Consider the following 13,586-nt stretch of genomic DNA (forward strand, 5'->3'; position numbering starts at 1 on the left):
CTAAGTGTCCACTGATAGATGAATGGATAAAGAAGATGTGGCACATATATACAATGGAATATTACTCTAGCCATAAAAAGAAACGAAATTGAGTTATTTGTAGTGAGGTGGATGGACCTAGAGACTGTCATACAGAGTGAAGTAAGTCAGAAAGAGAAAAATAAATACCATATGCTAACACATACATATGGAATCTAAAAAAAAAAAAGTGGTTCTGAAGAACCTAGAGGCAGGACAGGAATAAAGACGCAGATGCAGAGAATGGACTTGAGGACATGGGGAGGGGGAACGGTAAGCTGGGACAAAGTCAGAGAGTGGCATGGACTTATATACACTACCAAATGTAAAACAGATAGCTAGTGGGAAGCAGCCACATAGCACAGGGAGATCAGCTCGGTGCTTTGTGACTCCATAGAAGGGTGGGATAGGGAAGGTGGGAGGGAGACGCAAGAGGGAGGAGATACGAGGATATACGTATACGTATAGCTGATTCACTTTGTTGTAAAGCAGAAACACACCACTGTAAAGCAATTATACTCCAAACAAGATGTTAAAAAAAAAAAAGAGTTATTGCCCTATTCAGGTTTTCTAGTTATCAGTGAGTCCGTTTTGTTAAGTTGTATTTTTTTTATGAAATTGACCATTTACTCCTGGCTTTCAAATTGAATGGCACAGAGTTAATCTCAACTTCTCAGGCTTAGAAGGAGTATATCTGTCCATCAATAAGAAATGAGGGTGAGTCCAAGAGGCTTCTGCCCCACCAGCACTCTGGGGGTCCCCCAGTCAGGGCATATTTTTGTTCAATTTTATTTTACATTGGAGTATAGCTGATGAGCAATGTTGTGGTAGTTTCAGGTGCACAGCAAAGAGACTCAGCCATACATATGCATGTGTCCATTCTCCTCCACACTCCCCTCCCATCCAGGCTGCCACATAACATGGAGCAGAGTTCACTCAGGGTGTTTTTTTTTTTGTTTTTTGTTTTGTTTTTTTTTTGTGGTACGCGGGCCTTCCTCTGCTGTGGCCTCTCCTGTTGCGGAGCACAGGCTCCGGACGCGCAGGCTCAGCGGCCATGGCTCACGGGCCCAGCCGTCCCGCGGCACGTGGGATCCTCCCAGACCGGGGCGCGAACCCGGTTCCCCTGCATCGGCAGGCGGACGCGCAACCACTGCGCCACCAGGGAAGCCCCAGGGTGTATTTTTATCAGGGATCAGGAACTGCCTTGTACTGCCTGGGAGCCAGCTGAGCAGTCATCTAGGGACCATCTCTGGAGTCGAACTGCCTGGATTTCTCTCCTCGTCCCCACCTGGACACTTGTAACTTCAGTCTCCTCCTCCGAAAAATGGGTAGTCTCCTAACAGCTGCCGGTTAGGACTAAGAGGGTCACAAAAGGACTTTGTAAACTCCAAGGCCTCACAGGGAAGTTCCCATGCGATACGACTTTCCACTTCACAACTTCATTTCACAAACTTTCAACTTACGAATTCTCAGCAATGCAAACTCAAGGACCAGAGCAAAAGGGCTTCAACTCTCCCCAGTATCACCAACTGGTGTTCCCCAACCACTGTCTGTCACTTTTGTCCCAACCACCTTGGCATTTATTTGTCTAGAGCAGCGAGCAGTCCTGAAAGCAGGGTCCCTGGACCAGCGGCAGCATCTGGGAACTTGCTAGCAATGCAGATTTTCAGGCTCTCCTCCATACCTACTAAATCAGAAACCATGGGGGTTGGCACAGTAATCTGCGTTTTAACATACCCGCCAGTGGATTCTGCTGCCGGCTCCATGTCTGAGAGCCCGAGGTTCTCGAAAGTCATAGGGCATTTCTCATGTTCAAGCTTAGCTCTGAAGTGCTTTTAAAACATGGTTACTCCATTATGATCAATAAAAGGAAAACGATCATCGTGTTGACAGAGGGAGTAGGAAGAGATAAACAAACATGACAGAAGTGAAAGCTGAGATAATTTTAAAAGAGCAATGGAGAGACGATGGCAAGCGTTGCACGTTTGTGTGGAATGACTCACTTCAGTGATAGGAACAATTCTGAAAACACTGAATCAGGCGGCGTCGGAGATGCAGCGCCGGGGCCACAGACAACACTCATCGGGAAACAAGGACAATGATTCTCAAAATTCAAAGAAATGTGAACACGGGGTCACCGGGTCAGCATCAAAGTGGAAGCTCACTGGCTTCACGGAAATTCGGAAAACGCTGGGCGTCTGTGTGTTGTGCTGGGGCTCAGAGTTGGCTCCTACTCAGGGGTGTGTCCACAGGTCAAAGGCTCATCTGAGTCTGTCAAATATTGATGCTTTGGCCTATTGTGATGAAACAGAACTAATCAGTTCTAGGCCAGACCACAGGAGGAGTTCACTAACCCAACGGTTTTTCTATATGGATGAAACAGGTCTGTTTTAGGAAAAAAAAAAAAAAGAGAGAGAGAGAGAGAGGGATGCCTGGTAGAGAGTGCATTAGCCAGAAGGAGAAATTATATCAGGTTTTAAACGTTTAAAGGACTAAATCACACTCCCACTTACAAGCTTAAAACTGAAGGAGTAACTCCATCTACCAACAAAGGATGGGATCTATGAACCACCCATCACTTACAACCAAACGCTTATGCAGGAACTACTGTATATGCCATGGCAGTTAGAACTCAGCATTTAAAAGACACAATCCACACCCTGCCCCGAGATTCATTTGATTGGGGTAGAGCCCACTTTTAACAAGCTGCCGAAGGGATACTGAGGCAGGTGGTACCCGGACCACAGAGCCGTTTGTCATTATGGGAGAAGAATCAGAAGCAAAAGCGGCTCTGAGTCGCTGCACGCGCTTCACAAACATTGCTGGGGAAAATGCTGTCTGAAACCAAAGCACCACCCGCTGGAGCCCCAATTTAGCACCTGTTCCCACAGCTCAGATCGGGGAAGTCAGCAGTAAATGAGTAACGTGTTATATAAGTTGCTTTTCTGTATGCAGAACCTTGATTCACCAAAGAGAAGTTGAAATCATATAAAAAGCAACAGCCCACCCCCAAAACAAATGCTGGGAAAGCGTAGCCAGGATCTCCCCGTCCCCTTCTGCAAGGCAAAGATGAGGCCCCCTCCGTGCTGAAAACCCTGCTACCTCACCCTTGCGCCACTGGGATCTGGATCCTTGGTGGCGGTGGTCAGAGTAGGTGGGGCTGGGGAGGGGGGTAGGAAAACCTTCAGGGTCTGCATGGGCATGGACACTGGCTACATCAAGGCTTCCCTCGGACTGAAAACATAAGTGGAGTCATGTTGCGCTTGACTATGCCTCTGACCCCTGGCTAGCAAGTTCTGGAACGACACAACCCCCTCTGCCTTGGGTCTTCTCCAAGAACCTCAAACCTTTCTCTCCCCTCTCTCTGGCAAGGATTCTCAGTCTTTTCTTCTTCCCAGTTACTCCAAGACCTGGATATTATGCTATTTCTAACTAGAGTGTTAAAAGCTGACCAGGGCTGGGGCATTTATCACCCCAGTGACCACAGAAGATGTCATGCAGATATGGAAAGGCATAGCATCTACGTAACATATGTGTTACGCCTTCCAGGAGTCTTCTCAACAATGACCCAGAGACACCCACTCTCAACCTAGTGGAGAGCAGACTGTACGTTTCAGAGGGTGCAGTCCTTACCTATCTTTTTACTACTTTACTCCAAGCTCCTAGCATGGTAATTAACTCTCAGGAAGAACAAAAAAAGTATTGAATTGATTTAAATTGACACCTGATGTGAAACGTTAATTATCACCCCATTTTGCCACAGAGTAGGTCCCCAAATGCATGAGAGCCACCTAGGGCGCTTGTTAAAAACCCATCTTCTGGGCTCCACCCCAGACTTAGTAAATCAGATTCTACAGGATTTGCATTTTAACAAAGAGCCAGGGAATCTTACACACATGAATTTGAGAACCACTGCCTTAGGCTTATGAGAACCTCAAGGACACCAATATTGTGGGATGTGATTAAACAAAAGGGCCCTTTGGGAACACCCAAAACCAAACAAAAGAGAGGCAGGTGGCTTCCTCCCCTCTGTCCAGCCGTGGGCCCGAGTGGAGTAGAGAACATTCAACATCGGGGGAAAAAATGAGGCCAAGAAGAGATCAAAGACAAGAAAGATCTAGGGAAGCACTCGAGGTTAACAAGGGCACCACTGAGGCCAGCAGCCTCATTCTCGTCTGTTTCCCCGGGTCATGGGGAACCATGCTCCATCACCAGATCATGAACCGGGCGGTATCGATGAGGCCCAAGGACAGATTGCACACAGCCAGCAGCCCTGCCCCGCTCTGGAAAAGGGCACGGAAGGAGAAGTATGCCTTCATCGAAACTCCTCTACAGGCCTGACTTCCCTCTCGGCCCTGCAGGGTGGCAGCTAGAGTCAGCACACCTCCCGCCCACGTTCCCATCCCCCCACTCTCAGGGCAGCCACATCTTGAGCAGGGTAGAGGGCTGCTACCGGCCGGGGTGCCAGCAGTCACACCCAAGTTCCTTGAGCCTCTGCACCCAAGGAGCCTCACAAGCCCCCCTTCCAGAGACAGGGAATCCCTCCGCTGCTGTCACAGGAACAGCAAACACCGATGTTTGTGCCAGGCCTCATTTACACAAGCCCACTCCTCCCCGAGAGATGGATTTTTAAAACAAACAGCTTTTCCATATGTTAGCAGGCAGAGTCATGTCAGCATCAGGGATCCCCAGACGGAAACATGAGGCAATCTGGGGCAGAGACTGCTAAATGAATCCTGTTTGGGTGAAATTCCTCTCTCTGGAGAAAGAGGAACCTCAGAGCGGATCGCTCAAATTCCCCAGCAAGATGCCTAAGGACGCCTCGTTCTCCCCAGCCGGGCGAGCCCTGAGCGCTGTCAACTCTGAAACCATCACCCCTGTAACGTGCATCTGCCTCCGTCACCCCACCCTTCCGGAAACTCTCCCAACCCGTCCCACCTGCCTCCCGGCACCCCGGTTCCCACACCGCACTCTGGTTCCATCCAGGGCATCGGGTGGCCCTACTCTGTTGGGCACGGGCTGTCCACACTTGAGCAGGATTTCCTGACATCCCAAGGCGTAGCGTTCTGGCAGCTAAAGAGAAAAATGCACCACGTGGACACACGGGTACCTGAGAAATGGAGGAACGCAGGTAACGGGTGCAGACGGCTCACCTGGAGGACTCAGCCACTGAGCACTCTCCTGAGGAGGTGTCAGATTTGGGAGCTTGAACTACCTGGGTCATCGCCTCCTCTTTCCTTAATTTTGCTTGTGGGGACTTGGTCAGAGGGAGGGGTTCCCGGATCTTTGCTGTGCTGCTTGCGGGAGGCGGCAAGAGGGTACAAAGCAAAAGGACTGGCCTAGGACGGGGTCGGGGCAGCATTTAGGACCTCATACAGACATGGGGCCAGATCACGCACGTCAGCGAGAGATGAGGGGCAGGAGGCTCCAGCTGAAGGACCAGCTGGGAGCATTCCAAGCCCAGACTGCGAAGAAGCAGAGCCTGGCCCAGACCTCGCCTCTCTGGGCCACAGCGCTGAGGGCACGAGACTGGGAGCAAGGGCTCTGGGAGGTGCGTGCGGCCTCCGAAAGGCACTGGTCCCGCGGGTCCTGATGGGTGAACACTCTGAGCCGCCCTCAGAGCAGGGGCTCCAGAGCGGTTACCAGGGCTTTGGGGGCCATTAAGCGCAGCCAGGGATTTCGGACATCAGTGGCTGGGCCTCCCCACACGCATAGGTGTCTGTAACCAGTGCAGGCACGTGAGCGAGCCCACGGTGCCCCAGGTGAAAGAGACAAAGGGACAGTTACTGCCTGGCTGAGGGTCAGGGCCGGGGTGGGGGCAGTGTGCCTCCCTAGGCTGCCCACAAAGCCCCATCCGAGAGGAAGACCAGCCACGTACCGAGCCCGTTCTCCGCCAGCGCCGCGGGGCTCACGTGGCAGTCGCCCAGGTCCTGCTCACCCACGTCATTCAAATCCAAGCCGGGCTGGTGGGACCCGTCTCCAAAATGCCTCTCTTCCTTCTCGGAGCCGGCGTCCCCGTTTTCCACCCCATTCTGCGCCTTTTTCAGGGGCATTATTTGCAAGCCACTGGGGGTAGTCCTGTAAGACACCGTCTTGGTGGCCCTGTCCCCGCCTGCAGGGGGCTTGGCCGGATACCCTTTTTTCGGCTTGGACAGGGAAGGGTTGATCCGCTTCCGTTTATGGGAAGACCCTTTGCTCTTGCCGGGTTCCGAGGGTCTGGGGGACAGTTTCTCGACCGAGGGGCCTCGGCCGTCCCGCAGAAGCTTGGAGGCGCCGGGCTGCTTCCCCGACTTGAGCCTCTTGTCCTTGGCCAGGTGCAGCCCGTTGAACTCATCAATGAACTCCTCACAATGCAGCAGGTGATGCTCGGGCTCCCACGTGTCCTCCGTGCTCCCGTAGCCTTTCCACCGGATCAGATACTCCCATTTTCCCTTCTTGTTCTTCCTCTTGTCTACAATCCTTTCAACCTGGGATGCAAGAGGAGAATCAGGAAAGAGAGAGAGAAAGAAAGAAAGACAGAAGGAAAAAAAAGTTAGCCCCAGGCCACAAGAACAATGCAGAGCCCTCGGGATAGAGCCCTCCGCCCTGCCCACGGGGCGAGCTGCTCCCGAGGCAGGAAGCTGACCCTCCCCGGTGCCTTCAAGAAGGCTGGTTTATTTTAGGACATCGCGGAAGGGAACCTGCGTTGAACAACCACCATCGTTGTTTCCCACGACAACTGCATGATGCCACACCTGGCTGGCTGCATCTACCTGTCCATCCAAGGCTTACTCTTACTCGAAATCGCATTGCAAGCGTTCACTGAAGATCTTTATTCTTTTCATTGCACCAAAGTAGAATCAGACTTTTAAAGACCAATTTGGTGTGTGTTTTTCACCGTTACTTATAATAATAAGTAACATTGAGCGTTTACGTTGTAGGCACTCTGCTAATGTATCCTTACTTACAGCGATACTCATGATTAGTGACATTCGCTGGGCATATGGGAGGCAGACGCTACTAAATGCTGGGCATGGATGGTCCCATTTCCTTTTCTCCAGACAACAACCCGATGCAGTAGGTGTTCTTCCTATCCCCACTTTACAGAGAGGGAAGTGGGGCTGAGAGATTGTCTCTCAACCAAGCTCCAAGCTGGTAAGAGCAGAGCTGGGATTTGAACCACTCTCACCCCAAGTTTTTTTTCGTAATCATTAGGCCATACCAACTCGCTCTCAACTATAGAAATCTTCCATATTGGCCAAAAATGACTCGAATCAATGAAGCCCAATATCCCCCTATTCGGCTCCCCCAGCTGCAACATAGGGGCTACAGCTGCGAGGTAAGGTGATGGGTGACGTTTTTTGAGCGCCTATTGTGTACCTTGCATAACCCCACGGGGTGTACATTATTAATGCTCCGATTTGATAGATGAGGGATTAAGTATGAGGCAACCTGCCTACAATGCAGGGCTAAGAGGTGGCAGAGGTAGATCCGAACATATATCTGGTTTTCGAGCCATGTAACTCCTGTCTATGTACCTTCAAAAGTAAGTAAATCTCTCTTGTCTTCAACAAGACATGGAAAAACACACCGAGGAAATGCCAGTCCAAAGGCTAATAACTGGTGAATCGGGGTGAAGGGTGTGTGAGGCTTCACTTATTATTCTCTCAACTTTGCTATACATTTGAAAATGTTAATTTAAAAAAAATGACAGAAAATTTCCAGTGCTCTACCCAAAAAAGAGCTAAATTTCAGTGAAAAAGTAAACAATTATATTCAAAAGTTTACTACATTTTAATGTCAAGATAATATACTTTTCTAAGATGGAATTCAACCCAGTGAAATGAAGTAATAAGTGAGGAATATGCCCTCGAAACTCATGGAAAAAAAACCAATATGAGAGGGGAGAAGCAGTTACAGTTATAGTTGATAATTGTTAAAGATGGGTAATAGGTAAATGTGGGTTCATTATACAACTGTTTATGCCTGCATGTTGGAATTTTTATGTGTCTAAATTTTTCCATAATAAAAAATAAAAATTTTTGAAAAGTGAGGTTATCTCCCAATGATCTATATACAACAGAAGCTATGCAAAATAATTAAACGACTTTCATTGCTTTGCACTTAACAAACATCTAAACAGCTAGGCCATATTGCCTCTTTATAATACTGCTTCTTCACAGGCAATTTAAATTGTTTCCTTAATTGATCCATCTGAAATCAAATTGGCCTATTTCTATGAAAATTTCTTTCCTTATAAAATGCTCTGTAAACATCTGTTTTAGATTTATTACATAATTTTTAGATGTATCACACAAACTCTATAATAGCTTGAAAAAGTAAAATCACGCCAAACTAATCCAACTTCCAATCTCTGAATCAAGGAATGGGACTAGCTGGGTTTTCATTTGTGATAATGCTGCGGAAAGTCAAGAGTGTCTCTGGAGGAGCCTGCAGCTTTGCACATTTGTAGGACTTTGAAGGGGGAAACCCTCTGCAAGTTAACGGGGGGAGGAAAGTGAACAAGCAACATGGCACTGCTGGAAATAGCAGCATCCCTGAGAAGGCCAACGCAGGAGTGTCAGGAGGAAGCCCAGAAATGTCTAAGGGCTATGAGCTAAGGGATGTGTGTTGGTGTGGAGGTCTCCAGCTTCAGAAAGCATGTACTTGGCTCCCAGAATGGAGAAACTTCTTCCCCAGAATAACGGAGAAAACCATGTTAGACAAACAGCCAACACAGTGATAGGTGGGTAGGTGGATGGATGGGTAGATGGTTGGATGGATGGAAAAATGGATGGTTGAATGGATGAATGAACAGATGGCTGGATAGTGGAAAACCAGCTCCTCCCCCAGTGTGGCCCCAAGTAGCCGTGTAGACACTCCACCCTTGCTGGATGGATGAACAGATGGGTAAATCGTGGGATGGGTAGGTGGGTGGATAGACAGATGGATAAACAGATGGGAGGATAGTGAGATGGGTAGGTGATGGAAAGATCTATAAACGGACAGATGACTAGATGGATGGGTGACAGGTGAAAGGGTGGGTAGGGAGGTGAGTTCAGGAATGGATGGGTGGATGGAGAGCTGGTGCACACTCATCGGCATGAACTTAGTATAGTATTTAAGAACACATGCTATGGAGCAAGACTACCTGGTTTAAATCTCCTGCTCAGGAGTTGTGTGTTCTTGAGCAAGTTACTAAACCTCAGATGACTCACCTAACAAGGGGGAAATAACAGGACCTACCTCAGAGGGTGATAGTGGAGAATATACAAATAAGGAGATTCGCATTCCAGAGTAAAGGTCACTTAATCTTGCATATCCTCCTGTGAATACAAACCTGGGTGGTATCTAAAGATAATGTTTCTCCACCCGGCAGAACACAACCCCCTGAGGACACTCAACTCCTCCCCGGGGAAGAAGACAGAGTCGAGTCCACCTACTTAGATAAGTCCTCCCAAGTGTGGGAGATGGCTGTGCAGAGGAGGGCTGCTCAAGAAGCTTGGGCAGTCAGCAAGGGCGGAGTGTCTACATGGCTACTTGGGGCCACACTGGGGGAGGAGCTGGTTTTCTTCCCTCCTAGTTACTGGGGGATTGAGTCACAAGTGGCTTTGTGAGGGACAGAAAGGCCACTGCTTCCACCTCTGATCCCATCCAGAAAGCCTGACAGTCATTTCTACTTAAATTAACCCAATACCAACAATGAACAGCATTAACAGGATTATTAATGGCCTGACATGCAGGGGAAAAACTACTGGCTCTCCCACTTTCTATTCACATGACCCTGGGCAAGTTGCCCAGCCTCTCTGGGACTCAATGTCCCCATCTGTCAAAGAGAAATAGGAAAAATAAAAAAAAAATAATAATAATAGCAGCTTCCTGCAAGGTTGTTGGCAGAACTAAAAGGAATAAGGTGTGACTGAGAAAGTAAAGTGCCTTGAACACCACAAAGCACTACGAGGAGATGAGTGGAATTGCTCTGAGAAATATAAAACTTCAGGTGACAAAAGTGATTTTACATACATGATTTCTTCTACCGTTTAAACCTTTTGTAAAAAACGGGGTTTTTTCAGGTTCAGAAAAACAACTGCTTTTTCTGAAAGACGAAACTGCCCGCAAGGAGCTCAGAGGAGAGCTGGCTCCCAAACACCCCATCAGACTTTGAATGCGCCATCTCCTGGGACCTAATCTCCTTCTTTACATCCCTGTACAGGTTTTCTGATCCTCTTTTCCTCTTCTTGGGAGATCCTCAAATAGAACCAGAACTCTAATCTGTTCTGTTGATAACAAAAGCCTACACTATTTAGGACCTGAATGTTAAATGACTGCAACAGTTCTCTGTCTGGAAATCCTGTCGTTTCCCTTAAGCTCCCCCCAACCTCCGCCACTGTCCTGAACTCCTCACACCTGTTGAAAACAGAGACCTGGGCCCCCAGGTGCTAGCAGCTCTGCTCTTGATGCCCCGCGCCCACGCTATCTGCACAGGCCTCGTGCACTACCTGAGGCTCAGGCCCTCCAAATGGAAACAATGGTCAATTCCCTTCCCCTGTAGTTACCTAGGAAGGCGTGAATGATATTAATAAAGCATGTGCTCACACACCTGCCACCTTCTCTATTCAAAGGTGAGCAATCTGAGGCCCTGAATGATTCCTTTTGAGTTCAACCAAATCATTAATTAACATGTTCTCTCTGTGATCCCTGCTAACACAAGATGCTACCCTAGTGCAGGTGGGGGCAGGGAAATTCTGAGGCAATTATCACCAGTGCCACGATGACAAGTGGATGGCTGTCTTGTTAGGAATAAGGATGATGACAATCACCTTTAGTGGTACATGCTAAGTTCCAGGAACTGTGTTAAGAACATATAAGCTTTCCACTGGGCAGTATTCTCACCACTGACAGGTGAGGAAGTTGAGGCTCAGAGAAGTTTGGTAAGTTTCCCTCCATCACACAGTCAGTAGGTGGTTAGCCAAGACTGGAACCCTAGTTCGTCTGACTCCTCGGCCCAAGTTCTTGGCCACCTGGCTACACCTCCCCAGTGGGAAGCCACCAGAACCAGGCAAGCAAGGTGCCAAGCATGTGGGCCACAAGCACTGAAGAAGGAAACGGCTTCATGAAGTCCTTCATCCAACACTGTAATGTGTGCCCGTACACAAGGCACCGCAGGCCACGGTGAGCCCACAGACCGCCAGCATGGCACCCACAGGCTGGTGGGGACACAGCGCTTCAATGAGGGAGCACGAAGTCACAGGTGATAACAATTATGAAAAGTGTTCTGACGGTGAAGAGAAAGGGGCTGTGAGAAAGAATGGCTACTTCAAATTGGATGGACAGCGAGGTTCCTCTGAAAAAGAATGGGGCCTTCGGAGATGGAGAATATTTGGACCAGTGAGAGGCCTTTCCAGGCAACAGGACAGCCTCCTCAGCTGTTCACTGGCAGGTGACCCAATAACACCACCACCACCTAACATTCACTCAGCATTTACCAAATGCCAGCCACTGTCCTATGTGATCCCTACACAGTGATGTAATATTATACATATTAACTCATTTAATCTTCAAAATACCTGAACGAGGTAGGTAACTTTATTCTCTTTTTGATAAAGGACAAAACTGAGGCGCCCAGGGATTAAGGACCTTGGCCAAGACCCCACCTCTGACAAGCAGCAGAGAGCTAAGACTTGCTTTGATGCATCTTGGCTCCAGACCCCATGCTTTCAATGATGACACCATGTCCACTCCCCACTCTTGCTCAGTGAGCCCAACCTGACTGAGGCTGATGGCATATGTGCAACTTCTGATGCTCCCCCCAACTCCTGCCGGGTCACAGAAAACCTACAGCATCTTTACATGGCTTAAAAGTGGCCTCTCAAAGAAAACTCTAATTCAAAAAGATACATGCACCCCAATATTCATAGCTGCACTATTTACAATAGCCAAGACATGGAAACAAATATCCATCAACAGATGAATGGATAAAGAAGATGTGGTATATATATTATATATATGTATATATATACACATGTATATAATATATACAATGGAATATTACTCAGCCATAAAAAATGAAATAATGCCATTTGCAGCAACACGGATGGACTTCACCTATCATACTAAGTAAAATAAGTCACACAGAGAAAGACAAATATCATATGGTATCACCTGTATGTAGAATCTAAAAACAATAATACAAATGAACTTATTTAGAAAACGGAAACAGACTCAGACATAAAAAACAAACTTATGGTTACCAAAGGGGAAAGGGGAGGGAGGAATAAATTAGGAGTCTGGCATTAGCAGATACACACCACTATTTATAAAATAGATAAACAACAAGGTCCGACTATATAGCACAAGGAACTACATTCAATATCTTGTAGTAACCTATAATGGAAAAGAATCTGAAAAAGAACAGATATATACATGTATGTATAACTGAATCACTTTGTTGTACACCTAAAACTAACACAACATTGTAAATCAACTATACTTCAATTAAAGAAAAAAAGTAGCCTCCTGAGCTTGACTCTCCTGCGGTCCCCCAGCATGCCATGTGGGCCTCCCTCCCCTCCTGCTCCAATTCTCCATCGGTTCAAAGGGAAACAGACTAATCATCAGTCATATTCCCTATCCCAGCTTCCCATCAAACCAAAAGAGTATATAAAATGACAATAGCTTGGGAACCCAGGATCACCAACGAAGATTTTCCAGACTCTGGAAGGAAGGCCCCTCGCACCAGATGGAGTTGGATGAGAAACTTTGGGTTACTAGTACATGTCTTAACATCTGAATGCGAAGAACAAGGCCAAAAAGGAATAAAGGAAGATGATGTCCACAACTGCTGTCTGCCCACACATACACCAGAGCAGCCATCCTTGGACATTGCCCAGATCTTGGACCTCAAACCCCACACCCACAAGGACCTCTCTTTCTGCATCCTTTCAACATCCTGGGACACCTTCCTTGGAGGTAGAGAGGCACAGGCTCCCATTTTATGACTTGGGGTATGAAGTCCTCGGGAAGAGTAAAGACGGGACAAGTTCTGGGGACAACCAGGTATGGACTGTTTCAGGTCTAGAAGATGGTGGTTGCTTCAGATTATCTAGTCAGAGAAGAAGGCAGTAAGAAGAGGTGGCATGTCCCGCTCAGTCCAGCCAAACTACAGTATACTAAGGAAATAGCTGCAGACCAAGAAATTCGGCTCAGAGCCGTGCAGTTCAAGCTAGCATCGGGTGAGGGTCTGAATGAGGAACACAGCAGCATCCAAGTGAGGAGGGGACCAAGAGGAACTCCCACACCCACTCTGTTGGAAAACACTAAACCAGAGAGACCTCTCTTTGACCAAGAGCACACAGACAAAAACTGGTAATGTATTTATAAAAACTTCTAAAACAGAGCAGAAGCAAGAACTACAGTCCTGCAGCCTGTGGAACAAAAACCACATTCACAGAAAGATAAACAAGATGAAAAGGCAGAGGGCTATGTACCAGATGAAGGAACAAGATAAAATCCCAGAAAAACAACTAAATGAAGTGGAGATAGGCAACTTTCCAGAAAAAGAATTCAGAATAATGATAGTGAAGATGATC

General features: G+C 47.7%; 1 protein-coding gene across 1 annotated transcript in view; it reads right to left on the reverse strand.

The window, feature by feature from the left end:
* Positions 1 to 13,586, reverse strand: part of CDYL2 (chromodomain Y like 2) — a 203,296-nt gene that overhangs the window by 77,316 nt on the left and 112,394 nt on the right. The window contains exon 2 of the mRNA XM_028477544.1: positions 5,897 to 6,485. Within this exon, the coding sequence (XP_028333345.1) occupies positions 5,897 to 6,485 (589 nt within the window). The remainder of the gene's footprint in view (positions 1 to 5,896; positions 6,486 to 13,586) is intronic.

The sequence above is a fragment of the Physeter macrocephalus genome, chromosome 17 (assembly GCF_002837175.3).
Source record: "Physeter macrocephalus isolate SW-GA chromosome 17, ASM283717v5, whole genome shotgun sequence".
NCBI classification, from domain to species: domain Eukaryota; kingdom Metazoa; phylum Chordata; class Mammalia; order Artiodactyla; family Physeteridae; genus Physeter; species Physeter macrocephalus.